General features: G+C 50.2%; 1 protein-coding gene across 1 annotated transcript in view; it reads left to right on the top strand.

Annotated features, from left to right (window-relative positions):
- The window catches only part of LOC119465109 (WD repeat and HMG-box DNA-binding protein 1-like), a 546,382-nt gene that overhangs the window by 133,013 nt on the left and 386,186 nt on the right, over window positions 1-27,183 (top strand). Inside the window, exons 4-5 of the mRNA XM_037725912.2 lie at window positions 9,897-10,065; window positions 10,120-10,249. Coding sequence (XP_037581840.1) covers window positions 9,897-10,065; window positions 10,120-10,249 — 299 coding nt within the window. The remainder of the gene's footprint in view (window positions 1-9,896; window positions 10,066-10,119; window positions 10,250-27,183) is intronic.

Raw genomic sequence — 27,183 nt, 5'->3', positions numbered from 1 at the left:
GCCTGTAGGAGAGTAACTTTGTCTCTGTAGTCCTCAAATTTCATAATTGCAGGGCGGCTCTTGTCCTTTGTTCTTTTTTCCCAGTCTGTGACACCTTTCCACACTATTAATTTCGTCTTTCAGTTTTTCCTGAAACAGTTCTTTCGTTACCATATTCTGGAGACTAACAGGTGTCTCTTTGTCCGTCTAATCCAAACTGTAAACAAGCAAGTTATTTCTCCGGCTTCTGTTTTCCAAGTCATCAATCTTTTTGAGCATGTATGACTTGTCTTTTTCAAGTTGTCACAGCTGTTTTTAGGTTACTGAGCTCTTTGTTTAATATTGCAAAGCATGATATCTTGGCTTCGAGCTTGGTAATGCGCTCACTTAAACCGCCAATTTTATCCTCAAGTGCACCCTGCTGTGTAAGTAAAGTGCTAATTCAGGCATTGATATTAGTGTGGTCAGAAAGAAGCTGAAGCAACATTTATTCGTGTGTTGAGCCTGGATTAGATTAAACATCACCGCATATTAACAAATTAATTGAACAAACATCAGATGGAATGTTCGCGATAATCAGTGGGCACGGCAGCAGCACCAAAAAGCGGTGATCGTTGCGAAAGCGTTTAGTAGGCATGTGTGCAGAAACCTGCACAACAAGGCAGAACGGGTTGGTGAACATCGTTTCCGATGCGCTGCTGCCAAGCCCACAATGAAAGTGATCGGCGATGAGGTGCCCCTTATAAAGGCTTGATGGACCACGTGTTCTGCCGTCCCAGATGTCGGGGCGTGTGCAGATATCCTGATAGTCGGCAGGATGACTTTGCTGGCTTTCATCCAGTCGCCACGTGTTTGTAGCTCGTTGCTGGAATCACCCGTGAAAACGACATGCAGTCCAGGCAAGGCGCAGAAAACTGGCGGTTGCACTTGTATCAGGCCGGCTAAGACTGCAAAGCAGAACGGGTTGGTGAACATCGTTTCCGATGCGCTGCTGCCAAGCCGGTATTCCAAAATGGTTTCGAATTCACTTTGTGCATCCTCTATGAGATGAGCCTCTATCGCTGCGTCTACATCCTTTAGTTGCTGCTCGGTGAGCTGTATACATTTTATAAGAGCCTCTTCGAGGCTTACAGCAGAAGTGGTGCCCAGAAGTTCGTCTGCTTCTTTCGCGAAACGGGTGACTTGATGACTTTACGCTTTATCTTCTGTATATCCATCCTCGTTCTGTGAATCGTCGGGTCCGGTCGATGGTTCTCTATGGCCTTTTTTAATCCGTTCCCGGGTTTCGGCACCAACTAGTTTTGTAGTAATACTTAATCGTTGTTGTCGATGATCGTTGAGGAAGGCACTGCCGTTTGATGTAATACTGTCGTTTATTCTTTTGAAGTTACAGTCATACAAATAAGCAGTTCCTTTAATATCTAGAGATCTCGTCAGAGTGTCCGTTATAAGGTGCTTACGCACCAGCTCCTCCGAGTCATTCTACCTGCGGCCGCTCTCCCGGCCCCCCACAGCCCCCCGCCTCCTCCCTGAGACGTCCCTCCCGGCAAGGCGGACCAAAGTCGTAAATTTGAGGAGAGTCTCGGGGTACGGGGAAGCCGTCGGCGGAGGGAAGCACCGTTCCGTTCTTACGGCAGAGCGTCTGGAGTATTTCAACTCGCGATACAAACAAAATAACCAGACAAACACAACAAAAGAACACCAGTGAGTACAAATGTCTCAACAATATGCATGGATAGTTAGCAATCTCAGTGGCCACACCGTGTATATGTCGACAAGTGATGGCGACACAGGCCAGTACAGTATCCACCGAGGTGTTCCACTAGGGGGAGTTCTCAGTCCAACTCTCTTCAATAATACACTGATTGGCCTTAGATCTGAACTTCCTAACGCGATAAAGATTAGCGCATATACGGACGACATATGCATATGGGCATCTGGAGCCACCCGTCCCCAAATGCCTGCTAGACTTCAACGTGCAGTGCCAATCACAGCTCAATATTTGCGGCGTCAAGGCCTTCAGCTCTCAACAGCAAAATGTTCCGTGATTGCATTCACGTGAACTAGAATGACCAGATATCCCATTATTGTTAACGAAACAGCAATGCCTGCAGTAACACACCGCAGATTCCTTGGCGTAATCATATACCGGGGATTATCTTGGTCAGGACACGTCGCTGCAATGAAGCCAAAGCTGAGGAGTTTCGTTCACTTCCTTCGCGTCGTTGCAGGAACAAGATGGGGCCATTCGGATTTATCATTACTCCAACTGTACCAAGCGCCTCTCATAGGATATATACGGCACAGCATGCCGGCGCCCTCAAGCATGGGACTTAGTTGTGTGCGCGCGCTGGAGAGCATTGAAGCTCAAGCATTGCGCACATGTTTGGGCCTCCCACGATGCACGTCAACCAATGGAACTATAGCGGAAGCTCGTGCTTGTCCGATTGCTGTATACTTGCTATGCGAGCCTCTTCGACTGTACCTCTGCGTGTTGACCCGACACAAACACCATCCTTTGTCTTCGCTCCCTGCCACACAGCCAGGTTACAACTTTTCAAGGACGCTATCGCGTCATCAGAATATTCTACCGTCAAGATTTTCTCCCGACTGTATTCCTATAATACCCCCGTGCTTTCTGCCTAAACCGTTTGTTGCTCTGCAGATTCCCGGAATTACAAAAACGACACCCATTCCATCCATTGGCCTCAAGCAGCTTACTCTGTGTCACCTTCATGCAGAGTACGGAGATACCGTACACGTGTATACGGATGGCTCTGTCACACCATATGCCTCCACTGTAGCCTTCGTCATTCCACATATGATCGTCGCACGGCAGTTTAAACTAGACCATAGGACAATATCAACTGCCGCAGAACTTGCTGCTATCCGGGACGCACTTGGATTTCTCTCAAAGGAGCCTCTTCGCGATGGACGATATTCTGCGATTCCAAGCCAACTCTTCAAACCATTGACTGTGTCCTCAGGCGGGGCCCGTATTATTCAATGGCTATAGGAATCGCTGAGCTTCTCGACCATGCAAATAGAAATGGCCATATTGTCACCTTTCATTGGATACCTTCACACTGTGGCGTGATAGGGGATGAACAGGCAGACGCTGAAGCGAAAGCTGCTTTAAATAATGTTACTGAAGTACACATTCTATTCTAACGAACAGAACGCCCTACTTCTTTGCGTAATACGCAATTGTACGTTGGAGCACTGAACCCAACCAGATCGTCGACGCAAGCGAGTGCATAAATGAGGCCCAGAAATGAAATTCTCCGCTTGCCTCACAAGCTCAAAAGAAGTCAAACAAGCATGGTGCACCGGATTCGCCTTGGTGTCGCATTCACTAATCGTTCTAGACATATGATTGGTTGCAGGGACACTACCCCCAATTGTGAATACTGCCAGGCACCTAAAACACTTGATCGTATATTTTGCGTGTCCCGCGTACGCGCAAGAACGACAGAAACTATTGCAAAAGTCGATAAGAGGAGTTTCTTTTAGGTCCCAATGCAAACAGCGCAGCCCTGATAACCAGTGCCGCTGTAGTCTTTCTACAAGCCACTGGGCTGGATGCACGGCTTTAGAGATGCCGTTGTAAACTTGTATATACACACCTTCTTATCATCGTCATTCATTAACCCTTTTCCTCCCCTTTTCCCCAGTGTAGAGTAGCAGGCCAGAGCAAGTTACAGCTCAGGCCGACCTCTCTGCCTTTCTGTAAATAAATTTTTCTCTGAAAGCAGAAAAATCGATAAATAATTTTTCTTATTGTCCTCATAAATTGTAAGGTGCCATTCAATAACGAATACAAGATTTTAACTCCTTCGCTGGGTTAGCAATTAGCCAATAGCGCCTCTCACCTAGCTGGCAAAACCCATTGCAGATGCGGAATTGCAGGCGAGCACGCGTACAATATTTTTTACGAGATATCTTCGCAATGGCAGTGGTAAGTTCCCAGTCAGGATTTAGCAATACCTGCCGTATGCACTCCACCCCAATGTTATTCTTCGTTAAATTTCCGTGTCATGATCAGGGTGCCCTGGGTATCAGGATCAACTAGATAATCATACTCCTTTAGATGGCCATATTATCACCTTTCAGTGGATACCTTCACACAGTGGTGTGATAGGGAACGAACAGGCAGACGCTAAAGCGAAAGCTGCTTTAAATAATGCGACTGAAGTACGCATTCCTAGAGGCTGACTGGCGATCTTGAATTCTTGTTACCTTGCCAGGCTATTGAGCATGATTATAGCGAAGCTTTTATAGCCTAGGTTCCAGGAAATCGCGTCCGGCAACGGAAGTAGATAGACGGGAAGTAGATGAACAATTTCAGCTCCATGTGCATGGCGGTCTCCGGCCACCTGTGTCACGTCAGAACGGATGATGGATGATGGCCCATTGTTATACCCCTCGGCACCGCCGATTCCTATTTCACAAGCGTCGCGATACTCGGTGGCAGCACGTGCCACCAATCGTTGTGCCCCTTTCTCTCGTGATGTAGAGAGCGCGTTAGCGCTGTTATCAGCAGTTGCCCTTTGGACTCGCTATGGGGCGGACGCTCGTTTAACCACATCTTCCAGGATCCTGACGATGCCGTGCCGCAGCTATGCACACTGTGGCTCATACGCTAGTCTATGACGATGGGGCGGACTTGGCGCAGCAAACGCACTACTTGGCCATCGCGCCGGGCGAAAACAAGATGCCGGTGTCCTTGCTCTTTGACGAACATGCCGAAGACGCTCAATAGAGTCAATGATGGTAATATATAAATTCACTATAGCAAAATTCACTATAGCAGACCAACCATAGTCATAGCTTCGCTGGCTCCCATATTCACCGTAGTGGAAGGGCTTTGAATTCTAACGTGATAGCGTTAAGGACCCCGTGTCGCAGAAAATCTGGCGTCAGTGTCGGCTTCAGCGTTAAGCAATGGCGTCTGGCGGAAATAATCTTGCCGAACCACATCATCGCGAACCACCCTGACCACACAGGCGCTCCGCGTGGCGCATGGTGTTAGTGTAGAAAAATTGAATTTCTCAAACTAAAATCCGTCAGAAAAATCGTAAAGTACGACTTAACCACAACCTGCAGACGTGATAGCGTTGGACTGTAATTCTAATGTACGAGCAAAAAGCCTGATAAGTAGCCAGGGATCCTTGAATGCTATCGCGTTCCACTCCTAAAGGCGAAGCTTAAGCCTTTTCCAGTTCTGATGGTGTTTCGCTGTACTTTGGTTCTAGGCAAAATTTAGGGGAATATTGAAAATGGAGCATTTCTTAATTTTCGTTCGTCTACAGCGTCTTACATGTACATATATTAGGGAATTTTCTTTGTCTTCTGCATATTAATCTTTTTTACAAAAGAACGCTTAAACCGCCGGCCCCGTGGCAACTTAAACCGAGGGGGAGAGCGCATACGCCTCAAACAGCCGACGTCACCAACGGAGTCTAGAAGACGACGCGACGGTAACCAAAGAGAGACCGCGGGCGCCGAGACACCTTCTCACTCGGCGAGTCGAGCAAGAGATTACTACAGCGTGAGCGTGCGCCAACGGGATGAGTCATCACCCCCCCCCCCCCTCGACGACGCTGCGACGGCGGCGGTCGAAGGTGCAAGACAAGACTAGAAGATTCCCAGGCTTTGGCCATGCTACGGGATCACGACTCCGATAGGAATGTTCGAGAACACCGTCAGAGGCTATAAAACGGTGTGCGAGAATCGGAGGAATAGAGCACTCCGCACCGGTGAAGTGATGTAACGTGAAGACTGAGCGTCTGCGGAAGAAGGGGATACCCCCGGCAAGCTAGTCGACGAGTTCATCGAGCGTCTGCATTTCCGGAAGAACTTCCTTCTTCGAGATTTTCCCCGAGCTACGCCGAGATCGTCTGGCTCGAGGACCAACCCGGGTGAATACGATTGGACACTTAGTGTTCTTCTTCATTTTGTATTTTACGTGTTTGACTCCTAGTGCTTGTCGTTAATTATTTTCCTGTGTTTTGTGAATACCCATCTGATTTGTATTGTGTTGTGTCGAGCCTAAGTGTGCACGTTTGTGTGTAACTGCCTTGTGGGAAGAATATATTTTGTTGTGTTTTGACAACTCCGGGCTCTGACTCGGTCTTTGGACAGCAACCGGCGTTCACTTTTGCACCAGAGGGCCCATTATTAATTGTCCTTGCTTTCATGGGATTATTTTCGGAAGCTGATAAGTCGGCTTAGGAATTTGGTCCGGCGTCTGCGCCTCGTTCACGGGGTCTATGACAATATTTCTGGCGTCCGCGACAGAATTTTTCTGGTGCAAATTGTGTGTCCATAGTAGGGAGAAAGAGCCTAGGGTCGTTTACATTGCCATCGTAAACTATTTTGAGTGTTGCACCACGTTTTGCTAATTTGTGCGCAAAGAGCAGTTCGATTGTTGAAATCTAGTCAGATATTTTTTGCACGCGGCTAGATTTTTGAAGGGCATTATGGATCTCAAGAAATTAGTTGCCCTTGCTGAGAAGATGGGTCTTTCCAGAGCGGAACTACGGAAGTGGGTTAGCCTGAAGGAAAAAAGAAGCTTTAGAAAGAGAGAGAGAAAAACTAGCGGTCGAAAGGGCCAAAGAAGATGGAGGGGCGATGGAACGAAAAGAAGAAAGAGAAGCAAAGGAACGACAGATAAAAGAAGAAAGAGAAGCAATGGAACGACAGATCAGAGAAAAAGAGACGCTGAAATAGCTGAGAGAGAAAAACAAAGACAGCACGAGTTAGAACTCGAACAACTGCGTTTGCAGCAGCGCACAGACGCTCCCGCCCAGGCAAAAGTCGATAGCACCGAAAGGAAAGAAATTAGCTTCCGTCTGAACCCAAGCAAACTGCTTGTGCCATTCGATGAAAGGAAAGATGACTTGGATGCTTACTTGCACAGATTTGAGGCAGTTGCTAAAAGCCAGAATAGGCCAGAGGATCAATGGGCCACTGCATTGAGCACGTGTTTGAGTGGAGAAGCACTTAGTGTGTATGGTAGGCTGACGCCAACCGATGCCTCTAATTATGGAAGGGTGAAAGCCGCTCTATTAAAGAGGTTTAGGTTCACCGTAGAAGGCTTCCGAGATAAGTTTAGGACCGGGGAGCCTGCCGATGGCGAGACTGCCACTCAATTTGCCGCGTGGCTCAGCCACTATTTTGATAGGTGGACCGAACTTTCAGAGACTACACAGGAGTACGGTGCGCTTATAGAGCTTTTGATCAAGGAGCAGTTCCTCATCAGTTGCCACCCGAGCCTGTCACTCTATCTGAAAGAAAGGAAAGCTAAGTTGCTTCAAGATATGTTGGAATTGGGAGACCAATTTTTGGATGCACAGGGAGGCACCAATCTCTCCAAGATCAAATAAAGGAGCCAGAGGACCCAAGGAAACCGACATCCGATGAAAGGAGAAACCCTCATAAGCCTGTTCGGAGGTGCTATCTTTGTAGCCGACTGGGCCATTATGCTAGCAACTGCCGGACAATTTTACGCGCCCCAATGATGTGAAACGTTTTAAATGCGGGCGAACTGGGCAGAAAGCTGATACATGTCGTAACGAAGGGAAAGAAGCTCTCCAGGCATCCTGTGTGTATGCCCCGCCAAAACATCAAGAAGATATAAACGCCGACTTTGTAGAACTCCGAAATGGAAAAACAATTCCAGTCGTTAATGTTGTGATGACACAACGCCCAGAATTTCCTGTAAAAGGAATGCCCGTACTGGCCGGAGCAATGGCAGGAAAACCAAAAACGGTGTTACGAGATACCGGCAGCAGCACAGTGATCGTGCGAATGGATTTAGTCAAAGACGAGGAGCTCATGGGCAAGACCAGTCTGGTCTACCTGGTCGGTGGTACGGCTAGGAAACTTGCTGAAGCCAAGATTGAGGTGGAGACCCCTTAATACAGTTAGAATGTCACTGCGCTTTGCATGGACAGCCCACTGTATGACCTAATTCTAGGGAACATCGATGGAGTTCGAGCCCCAGACGATCCGAATCCTTTGAAGGAATCACCGAAGATCAAACCATCGACGATTGAAGAGCCACGCGGAAAGCCATCAGCAGCTGACGACAACACAGCGGCAGCTGTCTTCCGAGCTAGAGCGAAGGCTCAGGCAAGGCCTTTCCAGCCCCCGCCCAATTCCGAAAATAAACCGACAGGGACTCATAACAATGCGAAACTCCACCATCGAAAGACCAAGGACAGGAAATTTAAATTTAAGAACCGCTGACGATTAGGTGTGGTGCAAAGCGTTTTGATTGAGTGCACCGAATGTTTATTCATACATCATGAGTAAAGTGTTGATTTGTTTGAAAACTACTTTATCACAGTTTTGTATACTTGTTCCACATGTTCTGTTTCATAAGTTTGCCTTATTACGCGAGGTATGGGTTTTGTATAGTACAAGTGTAATTGTTACGCGAGGGATGTATTATTGTATAATACAAGTGTATTGTTGCGCGAGAGATGTGTTATTGTGTAATATAAGTGTACTAGTTACACGAGCGATGTGTTATTGTGTAGTCCAAGTGAACCTGTGTGACTTGTGTTTGTACTCGATGTATCGCGAGTGAAGTCATGTGTGATTTGTGGACTTACGGACTCGTGCGCAGTGGACTCTTGTGCGCGCTTCTTTTGTGTTTTCTTGAATATTGTTGCATAATATACATAAAGTGGGGGACATTGTCACGAAAGAACGCTTAATCAAAGCGCGCGCTGCGCGTCACGTAAGCCAGCGAAAGAACACACCGGCCCCAAGGCAAGTTCAACCGAGGGGGAGAGCGCATACACCTCAAACAGCTCACGCCACCAACGGAGTCTAGACGACGAGGCGACGGTAACCAGAGAGAGAGAGAACGCCGAGACACACTCTCGCTCGGCGAGTCGAGCAAGAGGTTACTACAGCGTGAGCGTGTGGCAACGGTATAAATAATCACCCCCCCCCCCCCCCCCTCGATGACGCTCTGACGGCGGCGGTCGAAGGTGCGAGAAAAGACTAGAAGATTCACAGGCTTTGGCCATGCTACGGGATCGCGACTCCGATAGGAAGGTTCGAGAACCTCGTCGGAGGCTATGAAAGCGGCGTACGAGAATCAGAGGAGTAGAGATCAGACCGCACCGGTGAAGTGATGTCACGTGAAGACCGAGCGTCTGCGGAAGAAGGGGATTCCCCCGGCAAGCTAATCAACGATTTCATCGAGCGTCTGCATTTCCGGAAGAACTTCCTTCTTCGAGATTTTCCCCGAGCTACGCCGAGATCGTCTGGCTCGAGGACCAACCCGGGTGAATACGATTGGACACTTAGTGTTCTTCTTCATTTTGTATTTTACGTGTTGGACTCTTACTGCTTGTCGTTAATTATTTTCCTGTGTTTTGTGAATACCCATCTGATTTGTATTGTGTTGTGTCTAACGTAAGTGTGCACGTTTGTGTGTAACTGCCGTGTGTGAAGAATATATTTTGTTGTGTTTTGACAACTCTGGGCTCTGACTCGGTCTTTAGACAGCAACCGGCGTTCGTTGGCGCACCAGAGGGCCCATTCCTAATTGTCCTTGCTTTCGTGGGATTATTTTCGGAAGCTGAAAGTCGGCTTTGGAATTTGGTCCGGCGTCGGCGCCTCGTTCACGGGGTCTGTGACAATATTCAAGGCGCAAGTTGGAATGGGCTAGCGCAAGAGAGGATTAATTGGAGATCGCAGGGAGAGGCCTTCGTTCTGCAGTGGAAATAAAAATAGGCTGATGATTATGATGATGATCTTCGTAGCTGCTTGTAAGGTGTTGTGCAAAATTGAATTCCCATCCGAGTTTGCAAGTGTGTTAGCTTGGCGTATTTATAGCTGGTACGAGAGGCTTAAAAGAGTGTCATAATAAGGTAGCGCCATTAATGGTCTCGCAGGGCGTGGCACTGGGCACTGGTTGGGTGGCCGTCGCCTGCAAACCGCGTTTGTTGCGGCTCTTCACGGTGTCCGGCCTCCAGCTTGCCGTGTGGTGCTCACCAGGACCTCACGTGGTGGCAGTAGGCCACGGCAAGCAACTCGCCATATACTACCACACGGCGGCGCCAGGTGAATAGCTAGTAGACCGTCGACCCAAAACCAGCATCAGTCGTATGAACGCAGGTCCAGACGGTCGCCAGGCCATCTCCGTGCAGCGCTACCTGGCGGTGACGAGAGCAGCCGCTCCTGGTGCGCCGCTGGGTACGCCGCTACCGCTTTCTCTACGACCGGGCGCCAGCGTCACCTGGGCAGGGTCAGTCTCAGGATCGACATACCTTGTCACGCATGGAGGGCTTTTGGGTCAATCGTTGTGCAATATCGATGTCGATCGAGTACTGCTAGACAGTTTCCTACTGTTGACCCACCCGTGTACGCTTCGTGGGCTCTGATCTAAATTCTCCAGTGCAATTCGGAGGTCTCTGTCAACATGTTGTAGTGATAGGAACTGTTACACATGTACGAGAAGAAAAATAACCAGTTACTTTATGTAGAGTAAACTGCATATGGTAGCCTTTCATATGCGCATTTTTCCCTAGTGTGGTGCACTAAATTGAACACCCGTTCTTCTAGAGCCGATTTGCCATTCTTGCTGTAGTTTGCAGATCGTGGTAATGAACGGCACAATCTGCTAGCCATGTCTACAACTAAATATGTTAAATGTCTCTTTCCTGAAACATGACATCTCTTTAGTTTCAGAGTAGAAGGGTCACGTTTGTCTATCGTTGTATGCTGTCTCTGACCCTAGTTGCTCTTTTAGTCACTTTTTCCCTTTCTGTTGCTGGTGGTTCGTTCGTTATGCTCTGATCGTGTCACCTGAAAGGGAGACCCCCTCCCCCCCCCCCCCGCTCATTTACCGTATACACTCCTGTAGGGGCCGCACCCGTGTAAGAACCGCATCCGTGCACCCCGAATTTGGCACTCAAAAATTTGGCAACAAAAAATCCAACGGAGGAGCAGTCGCTTTCGGTGCCGCAATGCCGCGCGCGCATCGCCGAATTTTCGTGTGCTGCGTACTTCCGCGTGCCGCTACTAGATGGCGAGAGCTGGACTTTGACCTTAGATACAAAAGGTACGGTCCAGGGTAAGGGCCGCACCTGTTCAAATTGTGAAAGTGCGGTGCTTACACGAGTCTATACGGTATTATTGCCTCATATCATTAGGACAAAAGGGTAATGAAATGACATCCCAACGCTGGTATTGCTGCTACCAAACGAATATTTCTTACAATTTGACATGAGAACCGTCACGAGAACGTCTTCACCTGTTCTCACTGTCAGTGACAGTCACGCAGACGTGACGATCAGCGTCAAATCATCTTTGCCGGGAGATGTGAGATGTGGAAAGGCCGTGTGGACGAAGGCAAGCTGATTTATTCAGGCTGCACTGGTTAATGTGGCTATGGTTAGATGTATTTAGAGTTCATAGGCTAGCGCTTTGCAGCTTATCATTATTCAATAAATTCTGGTGTTTCTTTGCCAAAACCATGATATGATTATGCAGAACGCCTCCGGATTACATATTAACACCTCGAGTTTTGTAGCGATAGGTGCATTGGCCGTATTCTCGACGTTTCGCTGTGGTCGGTGGCCGCGCCGCGAGCTGAGCCGTTGCCTAGCAACCGCTGCAGCTGGCAGCGCCGCTCGCCGCGCCATCTGGCATGACGTCAGAGGAGGAGCCGGTGAAACTGCGAGCTGAGCCGTTGCCTAGCAACCGCCGGCGTTGCATTGGCGTTGCATCGCCGGAGGAGCCGGCGTTGCATCGTATATAAAGAAGGGGCGGCTCGGTGGGATTCGTCGGCAGAAATGGAAAGTGAGTCGGAGACACTGAAACAAGCCAGGCTTCGTCGTTGGAACGATTCCAAGAGGAGGCAGCGAGCCGAGGAGAGAGAGTAAGAACGAGCCGCACGCCCCAAGAAGCGTCGTAAGTACGAAGCGGCCAGGCGAGTGCATTCAGATGAGGATGGTTCGTCGTCTAGTTCGGCATATCGTGCCAGGGCCGCGGATCAACGACGGAATGAAACCAGGAGGAGGCAACGAGCTGCGGGGACAGAAGAAGAGCGTGCTCGGCGTATTGAACAGTGACGGCAGAGTGATGCAGCTGGGAGAGGGCCGCGCCTAGCCGCCGATACAACGCAGTTGGAGGCTCGCCGTGTGACGGAGCACGTGATTCGGATGACTGAATGTTCAAGGGCGACGCGCATGTTCCAAACGGACTTTACGGACAATTTGTTTGGATTTGCGTGTGACGATTGCGAAAGACTGGCCATAACCGTACCTCTCGCTACGCACACCCAGGCATAACTGATTTAAGCCACAGCCAATTTTTTAACGTACATCCCATGCACGTTACACGGGCGTTTTTAATATTGATCTTAATCATATACTTGTTGATAAGTGGGCGCTTGTAATGACTGTTTCTTGAACAAGCAATTGGGTCATTCATGCTTTAGCTGATGTAGCACGGGGAAGCACTACAAAATACCATAGCGTAACAACTGTTATTGCTATAGCAATTATATGGACACTCAAAGCGGATTTCTGCCGTCGCCGTCGCTGTGAGGTTCTGTATGACGTCAACGGCGCTGAAGTTGCTGACGCGCACCGTATGCTGTATGTGCGGGTGAAAGCGCGCCAGCGACGCGCACTTTCACGGGGAGCGAGCGCACGGCGGAGAGCAAACGCGTGTTCTGCGCCGTGTTCCCCGAAGGGCTGCAGAATTGAGCGTCTCTTTCCTCCTTTACAATCACCATATATATAGAGCAAACGCGACTTTTAGCTTTTTTTTAGGGAGGGGAGGCGACGTTTAGCTGCGGCACCAAATGCGTAATTTTACAAAAACGTTGCGAGGCGAGAAGGTCGTAAAGACTTCCGATGCTACTCGACGAGTGTCCCGTTCTGATCTCGTCGGAAACCTCCGAGCTGGTCCCAGAGGCACCGGCAACAGTCACCAACGACACGTGTGTTTATTTATGTATTTATTATTTATTTATTCAATACTGCAAACCTTGTACAGGTCCAAGCAGGGTGAGTAAAAAGGTAAACAAGGCAAATACAACAGAGTTAATAACGTTTAAAAAACATCAAATTGAGGCGAAAGGCAATAAATAATCATTCCAATCAGTTACAGTGCGAGGAAAAAATGAAAACTTGAATAAATCTGTTCGTGCAAAATAGGGTTTCAGCGAAGTAGGATGATGGTGGCGAGTATGCCTTGATGTTGAAGATGATAGATAGGGTGATGGATTGATTGCTAGGTGCCGATTCCACAGCAAGAAAAGAAATTGTAAACGTAAAGCTTTCCTTCTTTGTTCGAGACATTGAATTCCATTAGCCTGCATTATTTCAGAGGGTGAGTTATACGGGGAAAATTTCGAGTAAATAAAGCGTACAGCCTTCCTCTGTACCTTTTCGAGGCGGGAAATATTTTGTTTAGTAAATGGGTCCCAAACAACGCATGCATATTCAAGTTTAGGTCTAATTATTGAATGGTACGCAATTAATTTTACACTCGGGGGTGAGTTTTTAAGGTTATGTCTTAAAAAATATAATTTACGGAACGCAGAAGAGCAAATGTTATCTATATGTAAATTCCAAGTTAAAGTATTAGTAAGTGTAACACGCCTAAGTACTACAGTGCGAACACGGGCAAAACGCCGACGGCGTCGACAACGTTTCCAGCTACACGAACTCGCTAAGCCTGACGGACGGACGGATTTTATTTGCGTCCTGGGAAGAGGGTTCCTAGGAACCCGCCGAGGGCATCGTCCGCAAAGGACTCCCTGGACCGCCCGGAGTTGGTGCACAAAGTCTGAACTTGCGATGAACTGGAAGTTCGTCTCGTTGACGTGATGCTTCCTTGTGGAGACGCGTAAGCGGGGGAACCGCCACATCAAATGAGGAAAGGTTGCAAGTTGATTACATGCCAAGCAGTTAGGTGAAATTTCCGTGTACATGGCCATGGTGGCTGGCGACAGGAAGGATTCAGTCTGGAGGAGTCGGAGAGCTATCTCCTGCCTCCTAGTTAATTCTCTATGCGGATCCGTGAAGGATTTCATGTCTAGTTTGTAATGCGAAGTTATCTCGTGAAAGGTGGTCAACGGGTTCCTATCGGCGCCGCCGCCACTTCCCTGCGGGGGGCTCGTTTGCCCGGGGCGGTGAATGAGTCCTCGCGCCCGAGCGTGCACCAGTTCGTTGGGCTTGGCGATGCCGTCGACGGGAGGCGCCCATGTGGGCTGGAAACCATGTCAACTCATGACGAAATACTTTGTTGTTAGCGAGAATGCTGTGAGCAGCCAAAGAGATTTTATTGGCGTCGAACGACCTGACGGCCGTCATGGAATCAGAAAAAATAAGGCATGGATCTCTAGCCGTTAACGCCAGAGAGATGGCGACCTGCTCGGCCACCCCGATGGACTTAGTCCTTACCAAGGCGGCACTAACGGTGTGGCTGCTCATGTCTACCACGGCGGCCACGAAGCTATTTTATCCCGAACGAGATGCGTCTACGAGAAGTGCTTTTTCTCTTCTGCTGTTTAACTGAGAGAGTAAGATTTTAGCCCGCGCTCTCCTTCTACCCTGATTATGTATTGGATCCATGTTTCGTGGAAGTGGATAAACCGTGATCGTCGACTTTACAGTGTCTGGCAATGGAACTACTCTCTCCTTAGTCAGGGGAGAGGTGATGCCTTCTCTGGCTAGAATCACCTTGCCCGCTCCAGTGCACGAAAGCCTGGAAACCTGGGCAGTGCGCTGCGCTTCTAATAATTCGTCGATCTTATTGTGTACGCTCAACGCCTCGAGCTTTGTGGTACTCGTTCTAAGAGGGAGCCCTAAGACCGTTTTGACAGTCTGTCTAATAAGTACTTTGAGCTTGGCCTTTTCGGCAGCGCTCCAGACGTGCATGGATGGAGGTGACGTAATTGACATGGCTTAGAAGGAAGGCATGGAACAGCCGGAGGAGGTTGTCCTCCTTGATGCCTCCTCTTCTGCCCGAGATCCTTTGAATTAGCCGAACAGTGGCAGCGGTGTGCTGTTGCAGCTTCTGTATCGTAGCTGCATTCCTGCCGTTCTCCGTAATAAGCATGCCTAGCACGCGTATGGTGTTTTTGCGGGGGATTTTCGCGCCGTTCTTACTGATCAAGTCTATGTCGATCTCGGCGGTCGCTATCCACCCTTTGGGGCGTCGCCCCTTGCGGATGGGTTGGTAGACCAGGAGCTCGGACTTGTTGCCTGATAGTGTGAGTTCCATACGGGAAAGGTGTTTCTCAACCGTACGTCGGCTTATTGGAGCGTACTCTCAGTGTGACCCACCGAGCCGCCCCGGGACCAAATGGTGATGTCGTCGGCAGAGATGGCGGAGCCAATGTCGCTGTTGTTATCGAGCTCTCTAGCAAGAGCCGTCATACCGATGTTAAAGAGAAGGGACCAAATCACTGCACCTTGCGGGGTATCAGTGTTGCCTAGTTGGAACTTGTCTGATTCTCCCTCCCCTAACCTGATGGTAGCCGTTCTGCCTGACAGGAACTGCCTAGCGAAGCCAAAGAAATGCCTACCGAGACCAAGCTCGGAGTTAGCTTCCACGATGTAATCGTGAAGTATGGTATCGAACTTCTTTTTTAGATCCAGAGCCAAAATGACTCTTGGATCTCTGGTGGAGGCGTCATTGACCTGCGATTTGATGAGAAGCATGGCGTCTTGTGTTGACAAGTGTGGGCGAAAGCCTACTATGTTGGGTGGGAAGAGTTCGTTGCGCTCTATGTGCTTAGAGACCTATCGTTTATGACATGTTCGAAAATTTGGCCGACACACGATGTGAGTGAGATCGGTCTAAGATTCTCTGTCGTGCACTTCTTACCAGGTTTGGGTATCAGTATGACGGTGGCGTGGTTTCCATTCTTGTGCATACGAGCCGTTCTTCCAATGTTTGTTAAAGAGATCGGTCAGAAAGGTGACCTACTTGTTGTAAAGGTTTCTGAGTATGCGGTTCGTGACGTGGTCAGCGCCCGCAGCCGAGGTGCTATTGAGCTTGTGAAGTGCAGACCTGACTTCCCATTCCGATATGTCGCCGTCCAGCTCGCCGGAATCGCGTCCGGCGTAGCCGGGCGGCGACGTGGATGGGGTGGTGTCTAGCGGCAGATGAATTGCGGCAAGATCTTTCTTTCATGGCCGAATCTTTGCTACGAAGAGTGAGAGCGCGGTGAGCAAGTCCCTCGATGGCCGATCTCTGGGCGGCGCGGGTGTCGGTAGGTTTCAGAAGGTGTTTGAGCAAGTACCACTTGCCGCCCACCCTCATCTGCCCGTCGACTTTGTCGCACGTTTCGACCCAGTGTTTCTGTTCTAACACTTTGGAGTACGAGGCAATTTCTGCACTGATCTTGGCGATGCGTTTCCTTAGTGACCTGGTTAGCTTGTTTTTTACCCACCGTTCTCTGAGAGCCACTTTAGCCTCAAACATGTCCTCTAAGTGACTGTACATGGTTGGGAAATCTTCTTCCGTCTCTGTTTCCTTAGTGGAGACAGAGACATTGGAGAAGAGGGTTTCTATCCACTCGCCATAGTCGTTGGGAGGGGCTTTGTCGCTCCTGCTGGATCTAAAGAGATCCCAATCAACTACGCGCTGAATTCTGGTGGTTTTGCATTGAGCATGCAGTGTCTGTTCAATGATATGATCGGACCCCAGGTCTTCCCCCATGTTTCGCCATGATGACTTGCGGTCATAGACGACCAGAGAGATGTTTGGGGTCGAGGGTCTCGTTACCAAGTTGCCTATGCGCGTGGCGAAACCAGAGTCCGTGAGTAGCGTGAGATTAAAGTCCTGTATGGTTTGCATATCGAAAATCCCTTGAGCGAGTCTCTAACGTAACCCCACGTTGGGTGAGGTGCGTTAAAGTCGCCGGCTACTACGAGTGGTATGCCGACGTCGATAGCCATCTTTACTGCTTTTCCGATGAGGCCGTAGAGGCACTCGTCGTGTCGCTTTGGCGAACTGTATACCTTTAAGATAAGCAATCCCGTGCGCATGTTCTTACCCGGTGACAGCTCTGTACATACATATTGGGCGTTTGAGCGCTTATCTATGTCTTCGTGTTCAATGAATGTGATGCTTCTTTTGACCAGATGAAAGACTCCTCTGCCACCGTTCTTTACGCGTTCAGAAGACTCGTAAGCGCTAAACGTGGGGCCGGGCGTGATGGTTTCTTGTAATTGAATTACCTGAGGTTTCAAATAGCGTGTTCGAAGATATTGAGCTAATACTGCTTTTTCTTTTTGAATCCGCAGCAGTTCCACTGATAGACACGAAAGTCTGTGTTAGATACCTCAGCCATGATTAGGATTTAGTTTCAGCACAAGCCTTCGGATCGCTTTGAGGGCGCGGTATCTGCTTTAGCGCGAGCTCCGCCATAACGGCGGGGTCTGTTATTAACTGCGATAATTCTATCGGGAGCGGCGGAGGCTTCGGGAAACCCATCCTACATTCAAGGTCCCATAGGCGAAAATCAATAAAGCGATTCTGTGCCTTGAGTATTACTATATCTTTGCTGATTTTTTGAAGCGTCTAAGAAACCTGCTTCAAGGATTATTTGATTTGCTTAAGGCTGTCTGTTACGTCAACCTCTAGAACGTCACCTATAACTCGGTGCTTGCGACCGTTGGCGCCATTTTGGTCGCCATCTTGTCTCGGTGCTGAGAACGCGGTTTTGAGCGCCGCCATTTCCTTTCTGACCTCTGCTAACTCTGAGCTGAGTTTAGCGTTCTCGTTCCTGACTTTCTGAAGCTCCCCTGACTCCTTATCGGTGACGGTGCCCCCGCTTACCTGGTAGAGGGTCCAGCTGATGTTCTAGAAGGTTCTCGATTTTTTTCCTTGGAGGTCCATTTCGCAGTGGCGGGAAGCGCGGGTCCGCCTGCCATGATGAAAGACTGCAACCAGCCGCCAGAAGACGGCCCAGGCTGCTTGGCCTCGACCGTTGGGAAATCCCGCAGGTTCAGGTTGAAGGCATGTTCCATTTCTCATTCCTTTCGCCTCTGTCGAACGACAAAGGGAGTCTGGTACTTCTGTTGGCAGGCTTTGTCTCCGGTAGGGTGGCCTTGCCGCAGAGTTTGCATCTAACATGGCACCAGTGCTCCTGCTGCGGGTCCTTGGCGCCACAGTTGTGGCACAGGTTCACCATTGGAGTGGGGCAGACGTCCGCACGATGACCAACTCGACTGCACTTGCTGCACACTTCAATGTCTTTCTTGAAGAGGTAGCATCGAACTATTGCCTGGCCGACTCTGATGTAGCTGGGGACTTCGTCGAAGACAAGGACGACGGAGCCGGTTTCCTTGATGTGCTTCACGAGGGGTTTCCCCGGTGTACGATGAGCCTTGCGAGCTCGGCGTCGCCGATGTCGTGCTCGACGTTGCGGACCACTCCCTTAACGTAGTTGCCTTAGGCGGCGGCGCACACCGCCACTTCGTGCTCCTTGCCATTGACACGAATGTGCTTGAGAGCCAAGATCTTGCGAGCGTTGTCTTCTTTGTCTGTGCACACCACAAGGATATTTTGCACGACATTGGGACAGACCAAGTCGGTAGAAGCTTGGGTGGCGGTGATTGCGGCCGCCTTGAAGAAGATGGCGGTGGAGATGCCGTAGCAACTGGTTTTGCGCAAATCCAGACCGTCTCGGGGTCTGACGATGATCTTGCAATGCGTAGGCGGTAGCTCCGGTACATTGGCTAGAATGGGGAAGTGTGCCGAGCGGCACGCAGCGCCTATGGGGCGCATTGAAGCCGCCGGTAGGGAACCGCGAGGGGGCGTACGCTGTCGTTGACACGTCGCCCGATGCGAGTCGCGCCGGCTCTGCTGCTTCAGTGACGCCGGCCGCCCTGACCTGTGGAAAGTTACTTCGTTTCTTTTAAATGCGAATGCATTTCTTAGTCGGGACATGTCAGGCGTCTGTCGGTGTCCGCGCGCCGGCAGGTGTTATCTCTCCGCTCTCACTCCCTCTCCCATAGCAACAGCTGCGGGCGCGCGCGCTTATCCTCGCCCCTAGCAACCGGAGCACGTGCTGCCGGCGGAGTAGCGGAGAGTGAGTGGAGAGGAGGAGCGCGCTCTGACGTGTGAGGGCGCTAGGGGTACCGTTGCCGTCAGACATTCGCCTTCACCGACTTCTGCCATCGCCTTGAGAGGCGCCCAGCCAGCGAACGGTCGAGAGTGAGGCGCGCGCTTCACTCCATTTATATATACGTGCGAACGGGAGAGTGGGGCGCAGGGAGGAGAGAGAGCGAACGGCGAGAGAAGGAGCGGCGAAGCACTGAACCTACCCTCTCCTACACTCTCTCCACACACGCGGGGGCTCCGCCGAGTTCCCCAGATGCGAGCGCTACTACTAAGTGGTTCATTTGGAAAGGAAAGGTTGGCGCTATCTTCTGCAGCCCTTGAGGGAGCACGGCTCAGCGCCAACGGGGAGGGGAGAGTGGGAGGAAAAGGAGGGTATAAAGGAAGGTGTTGGTGAGGGATGGCGTGACCCCGTTCCTGCCCGCTGGTCTGCTTCGCCCCTGCCATGGCGACACCAACACCTTCCTTTATACCCTCCTTTTCCTCCCACTCTCCCGTCCCCGTTGGCGCTGAGCCGTGCTCCCTCAAGGGCTGCAGAAGATAGCGCCAACCTTTCCTTTCCAAATGAACCACTTAGTAGTAGCGCTCGCATCTCGGGAACCCGGCGGAGCCCCCGCGTGTGTGGAGAGAGTGTAGGAGAGGGTAGGTACAGTGCTTCGCCGCTCCTTCTCTCGCCGTTCGCTCTCTCTCCTCCCTGCGCCCCACTCTCCCGTATATATAAATGGAGTGAAGCGCGCGCCTCACTCTCGACCGTTCGCTGGCTGGGCGCCTCTCAAGGCGATGGCAGAAGTCGGTGAAGGCGAATGTCTGACGGCAACGGTACCCCTAGCAAGAAGCGTAATACAATCCAGCCCGAGCATTACACCTCTCGCTGGAGGTGACGTCACTGCAGTAGCTTCAACGTCATCATCAACCGGAGGAGAAGAAGCGGAAGACAAGGCTTCGAAGCGAAGAGCGCGTGATGCCGAACGCAAGCGAGCGAAGCGAGCTGCCGATACCGAACTCCGGGCTCGGGAAGCCGCTGCGAAACGCCAACGCTGAGCCGAAGATCCGGAAATGTGTGCTCGATACGCCGCTGTGAGACCGGCGGCGGTGGGAATCGAACCCATAGCCTCCCGCAGCCGAGGCGGGCGCTCTACCACTAGGCCACGGCTGCGGTAACAAACACAAACAGGTGCTGATGAATGTGTAAATAAATGGTTACGGTACAAATGCTCGTCTCGTCATTAATTTCCGCCTTTAAAATTACTACGCCGTGTACTTTCGGAAATGCATTCGCATTTCCTCACGATTCCCGTCGGGGAGATGGGGGCAATTTTTTTTGTGCTGCAGCAAGTCTATATGTGTACTAATGGTGCGAAAACATTGTTTTGTGTCTGGATGCTACTATTGACTAAAGCCCCTATATTTATAAAAGTAGCGCCATTCTTAGATCTTGCCGCCACGGCGCTCATCCCGGCGCTTCCTCCTCGCCCTCTCTTAGCCGCCTCCTGTCGCCCCAGCCTCCTCCGCTCCCCCATTGGCCAATCCGTGTCACGTGGAAGTTCGCGACGCGCTTTTGTATATTTTTTTCTTTCCAGCGCGCTCCGACTGCCATTCTCGGGCCTGTGCGACGAAAGTGCTGTACGCACAAACGGATCAAACGTGTTAGGGACAAGAACTTCGTTGTGATGGCATGCTGCTGCGCCTTAAGTTGCCGCAACCGACAAGGCGAGGGCAAAAGGCTTTGTTTGTTTACCATCTGGCGTGCGCAAACGCTTGCTGCACACTTAATATTTGCGCCGTCTCGCATCGTCGCGTTGCTACTTCCAAAACGGCATTATTAAGACCAGTTACTGACTGACGAAGCAAAATCGCGCCTCAAAAACGTCTCCGCAGGGCGCGATCGAAGTTTTCCTCAGATTTCCTCTGGTAGCGCGTTAGCAGTCGTCTGCCACGACAGGCCCGACGCAGGCGGCGCCACTGTCGATATCGCGCCTCGATCGCGCTGGTCGCGCCGAGCGCGATAGTGGAACGGAGGAGGAGGGAAGTGGATGGCGCTACTTTTATAAATATAGGGGCTTTAACTATTGACACGTATACATGTTTATGTTTCACCGGTGGCCGTTTTCCACCGGCTAACAAATGTCAAACGTTATCGCTCGGCGCAGGACGCGCCTGCATCGGAAGCTTCTCGAACGTTATCGATGCATTCTATCCGTCGTCTGTGGTCACCGACGCCCATGTTATCTGATTGTATGAGCTACGCGCATTGTCTACAACTTTCTGGAGGACACGCGGGCACAAGAGATAAATCTGGAACCTGCGATGCATGACTCACGTATAAAAGCCGACGCGTTTCACCGCTGATCAGATTTTCGACGATCGCCGACTGTGTTCGCCGCTATCGTTGTGCTTTGAGTGTAGCTTTCTTTTGTGGGCACAGGTTCGACCAATAAATAACCGGTTTCGTCATACACAGTTTTACGACTGTTTACTTCAGCGTCACTACTACGTCACATCTGGGTGCGTTGGCCGGGAGTAAATGGATCGTCGTAGCTACGGACTACCTCACCCGCTACGCAGAAACAAAAGCCTTGCCCAAAGGCAGAGCCGCCGAGGTAGCCCAATTCTTCGTTGAGAACATCCTCCTGCATCACGGTGCCCCAGAAGTCCTCATCACCAACAGAGGTACGGCCTTTACGACAGAACTAACTCAAGCCATCCTGCGATACAGCCACACAAGCCATCGCCGGATCACCGCCTACCACCCGCAGACGAATGGCCTCACCGAGCGCCTGAATAAGACCATCGCCGACATGCTGGCAATGTATGTACGTCGACATCGAACACAAGACGTGGGATGCCATCCTTCCGTACGTGACCTTCGCATACAACACGGCCATGCAAGAAACGACGCACATGGCGCCGTTCAACCTGGTCTACGGAAGAAACCCGGCAACGACGCTTGATGCCATGCTACCGGACGTCACCGACGAAGAAAATCTCGACGTTGCCACCTATTTGCAGCGTGCCGAAGAAGGTCGACAGCTCGCCCGCCTGCGCATCAAAAACCAGCAGAGGACCGACCGCCGACACTACAATTTTCGATGACGCTACGTAGAGTACCAGCCCGGTGACCGCGTTTGGGTCTGGACTCCGATACGCCGACGAGGACTTGGCGAAAAACTGTTACGTCGCTATTTCGGACCATATAAGATCATCCGACGTAACAGCGCACTGGACTATGAGGTCGTGCCAAACGACACTTCTCAATCACAGCGGCGCCGCGCACGACCTGAAGTCATCCACGTGGTGCGTTTTAAGCCTTTCTACGCCCGCTGACGAACTCCGTCACACGGCGAGCCTCCAGCTGCGTTGTATCGGCGGCTAGGCGCGGCCCTCTCCGAGCTGCATCACTCTGCCGTCTCTGTTCAATACGCCGAGCACGTTCTTCTGTCCCCGCAGCCCTTTGCCTCCTCCTGGTTTAATACCGTCGTTGATCCGCGGCGCTGGCACGAGATACCGAACCAGAAGACGAACCATCCTCATCTGAATGCACTCGCCTGGCCGCTTCGTACTTACGACGCTTCTCGAGGCGTGCGGCTCGTTCTTCCTCCGTCTCCTGGGCTCTGCCTCCTCTTGCATTCGTTCCGATGACGAAGCCTGGATTCTTTGTCTCTCCGACTCACTTTCCATATCTGCCGACCAATCCCACCGAGCCGCCCCTTATATACATACGATTCAACGCCGGCTCCTCCGGCGATGCCGTGCCGATGCAACGCCTGCGGTTGCTAGGCAACGGCTCAGCTCGCGGTTTCACCGGCTCCTCCTCTGACATCATGCCAGATGGCGCGGAGAGCGGCGTTGCCAGCTGCGGCGGTTGCTAGGCAACTGCTCAGCTCGCGGTGCGGCCACCGACCACAGCGAAACGGCGAGAATACGGCCAATGTAGCTCTCGCTACAAAAAGATAGCGGTACGAATTACAGATCTATTTCTCTGACTTGAACTACCGGTAAAATTTTGGAACACATAATTCATAATCATATGGTAGAGTTCCTTGACAGCAATCGTCTTCTCAATAAATACCAACACAGGTTTACAAGGGTTTACGGGTGCTTGGATCTCGAGTGACCTTAGCTGGAATAAGCATATTAATTATGTAGTCGCACAACCACCAACACACAGCTCGTTGAATCAGTGCATAATTTGGCAAAAGCAATTAATAATGGCAAGCAGGTTGATGTAATTTTTAGGGATTTTAGAAAGGCATTTGATGAAGTTTCATAAAATCAAATAATTTTTAAATTAAACATGATATTTCCAGATTATCAGTTAATAAAATGAATTTCAACATATCTGACTGAAAAACAGCAGTAGGCATATATCACTGTTCCAGGCCAGTGAAAGTACTTCCCGGTGTTCCTCAAGGTTCAGTTCTTGGGCCCGTGTAGTTCATTATATATATCTATGATATAGTGGAAAACATTGGAGTTAAAATTAAAATATATGCATATGATTGCGTTTTATATTTGGAAATTGATAGCGAGTGCGACCAGGTGGTGTTAAATCAAGCTTTGCAGAAAGTTGCTTTGTGGTGCAAAAGTTGCAAATGGTGATCAATTACGAGAAAACAGTATTTATGAAAATAACTCGTCAGAAGAAACCACTGCACTTTTAATATCAAAAGAGCTGGCTGACAGATGGAGTAGCACACAAGGAATAAAGATGATTCCTTGTGCACTTTTAATGCGACATCCAAAATCTTATATTATCCGAAGTAACTAATTATAAGTACTTCGGTCTTTGGATCTCGAGTGATCTTAGCTGGAATAAGCATAATAATTATGTAGTCGCAAATGCTAACTCCAAGCTATTTTTTCTGAGGCGAGCTCTAAAGTTATCGGTTCCTTCAGTCTGACTTTTGGCCAACAAATCTATTGTACGGCCAATTTTGGACTACGCCGTAATAATTTAGGACCCTTTCACCAAAAGTAATATTATTGAGCAAGAAAAAGTGCAAAGAGCTGCACGCTTTGTCTTGAATAATTTCTCCAGGGCATCGGTGACGGATCTGTTCAAAAAAGCCAACCTTCAACCTTTAGAAAAAAGAAATCAGTGTTCCAGACTAAAGTTTTTGCATTAAATGATGAATGGACAATTTTAATGTCGATATACCTAAAATATTTTCATTTTCTACAGGATACGCCACAAGACAGAGGCACTCGAATCACTCCATTTTGCACACGCAACACTACATTCAAGTACACTTTTCTTCCATCTACAATAGATTGGAAGCACCTCGGCAATAATGCAGTGACAGCACAAGCATTATTGGCTTTTTCTGCCTGTCTAGATGCCTCTAATTAAATTTCGTTTAGTGAACCGCTTTTTTAGGAATATTTCGTACTCTGTAATTGTCTATACGAAAGCTCTAAGTTTGTAAACTATGTATTCTTCTATTGTGCCTTTTATTTTGATGTACCGAGTTACTGTACTGTACACTTCTAAGTGTCTCTGCAGTCTCTTGTGCATGATTTTCTCGTACACCTTGCCGAGGCAGGTTGCGAGCGAGATGGGTCTGAGATTTTCAATTGCCAATTTCTTCCCGGGTTTGGGGATCATGATTATGCGTGCGTGGTTCCACATCGCCGGCACCGTACCTTGTTCCCAGTGTTGGTTGAGAAAGGCCGTGAGCGCGGAGATGGCCTTGTCGCTAAGGTTTCTGATCATGGCGTTCGTGATACGGTCCGTGCCCGCCGCTGTGTTACGGGTGGTGGCTGCGATGGCCGCTCTCACCTCGTTTTCTGTGATAGGTTCGTCCAAAAGTGGGTTGGGTTGTCCCATGTATGGTGTTGTACATGGTTGCGTGGGAGCTGGATCTCCATAGCACTTGTTATTGATGGCGTCGATGAAGAAGACAACAAGCACCTGCCAGACACCATGTTTGGTTTCCGCGCAGGCTTGTCCACACAAGACGTTTTACTCCAAATCAAGGAAGAAGTCCTCAGCAACGTTCCCCGCAGCGGCGAACATGCCCTCCTAGCAATCGACATCAAAGGAGCTTTCGACAACGTCAGCCACCAAGGAATCCTAGAAGGGCTCGCCAACACCAACTGCGGTGAGCGAACGTAGAAGTACGTTCAGAGCTTCCTAAGCCACCGCATGGCAGAGCTGAAGATTGGGGAGATCCAGACTGCAGTATACCACCCTCCCAACAAGGGCACACCACAAAGAGCAGTTATCTCACCCACGCTCTTCAATGTCGCCATGATCGGCCTCGCAAGAAAACTGCACGACGTAGAAGGCCTCCGCCACGCCTTCTACGCAGACGACATAACATTCTGGACCACGACAGGGTCCCTTATTGAAAAAGAAGAACGGCTGCAAACTGCAGCTGACCTCATCCAAGAATACGTCAGCCAACGGAGACTACAATGTTCGCCCGAAAAATCTGAACTCATACGTGTCTGGCGAGGCCGGGGTAACCACACAGTCCCCACAGACACAACACGAAAAATCGAGGTACACCTCAACGGGAGCCTCATACCAGAAACGTCATTGCTCAGGGTGCTGGGCATGTGGCTGCAGTCTAACCAGCGTGCTGCACACACCCTTGCGCTCATCAAAACCAGTGTCAAGGCGATATCACGCATGATATCCCGTCTAACATCGAAGAATAGAGGCATGAAGGAAGGGGACACCCTCCGACTGGTCAAAAGCCTGGTGGTGAGCAGAATCACATACAGCCTGCCCTACTACCATCTCACACAATCCTAGACGAAACAGGCCGACACGCTCTTGAGGATGGCTTTCAAGACCGCTCTTCGCCTGCCGATGAGTACATCGACTGAGAAATTTTTGGCGCTGGGGTTACACAACACCCTCAGCGAACTCACAGAAGCCCTTCACGTCTCACAACAACAGAGACTTGCGCTGACTCACACGGGCCGGCAGGTCCTACAAACCTTGGGCTTCAAAGCCACAACAACACGAACCCAAGAAACCTGCACGATACCTCGTCACGTCCAGGACAGGTATCACATTGCCCCAATACCACGCAACATGGACCCTAACCTAGACTCTGGAAGGAGGAAAGCGAGGGCCCAATATATAGAGAAAACATTCAGGTTCGATACCACGGCCCGTTTTACGGACGCCGCTATGTACGGAACGAAGAAAAAGGGCGCAGTGGCAGTGGTCTGCGACCGCCGAGGCCACGTCACCTCCACTGCATCGACCCGCCCCTGCACGATCACGGAAGCGGAAGAGCTGGCCATCGCATTAGCCATCCGCGAAGGCCACCACGCAAGAAAACCACTGACGATCCTCACGGACTCCCAGCAGGCCTGCCGCAACTTCCTACAGGGAAGAATCGCAAGACCTGCGGCACAAGTCCTAGCCCAAATACCCAAGGAGGACACTGACGACAACACCATCATAACCATCATTTGGATACCGGGTCACGCTGCCATCACGGGTAACCTGTATGCCGACAGAGCAGCTCGAGAATTTGCACATAACCGAGCACTCATCACGCCGACTGCAGATGACCCTGACCCAGTTGACCCCGAGTATTCAGCAATCCTGAACTACCACAGAGGGAGCCGCTTGCGATATCCCCCACCCCATCGAATACTGAAGACGGAGGATGCCGCTGCCTGGCGTAGGCTCCAGACAGGCACTTACACGAACCTACACATATTACATCGCATGCACCCCACAGCCTACAGGAACACCACAGCCCGTGGTGTGGGGCCACACCAACCCTATACCACATTACGTGGGAGTGCACGCTACAAAACATAGAACACCATGACATGAACACCACGAGGGAGCAATGGGAGGCACTGCTGTCCAGCTCGGCCCTCGACGACCAGCTCAAGCTGATCCAGAGAGCAGAGAAGATGGCAAGAGCCAGCGAAGCCCTGGACTAGGGGCTCCAACCATTAGCGATGCCCCATTGGGGCAAGACAAAACTATCTTTGGATTAAAGTTTATCTATCCATCTATGTGTTCACTTGAAAGACTGTAGCCTTTACTGTATTGTATACTGTAGTTATGTAGCTATATACTGTTATTGTTGGATTGCTTGCTGCGATTAATCTATG

The sequence above is a fragment of the Dermacentor silvarum genome, chromosome 9 (assembly GCF_013339745.2).
Source record: "Dermacentor silvarum isolate Dsil-2018 chromosome 9, BIME_Dsil_1.4, whole genome shotgun sequence".
Classification (NCBI taxonomy): Eukaryota; Metazoa; Arthropoda; class Arachnida; order Ixodida; family Ixodidae; genus Dermacentor; species Dermacentor silvarum.
The sequence above is the reverse complement of the archived record's forward strand: the minus strand, read 5'-3'. Positions and strand labels throughout refer to the sequence as shown.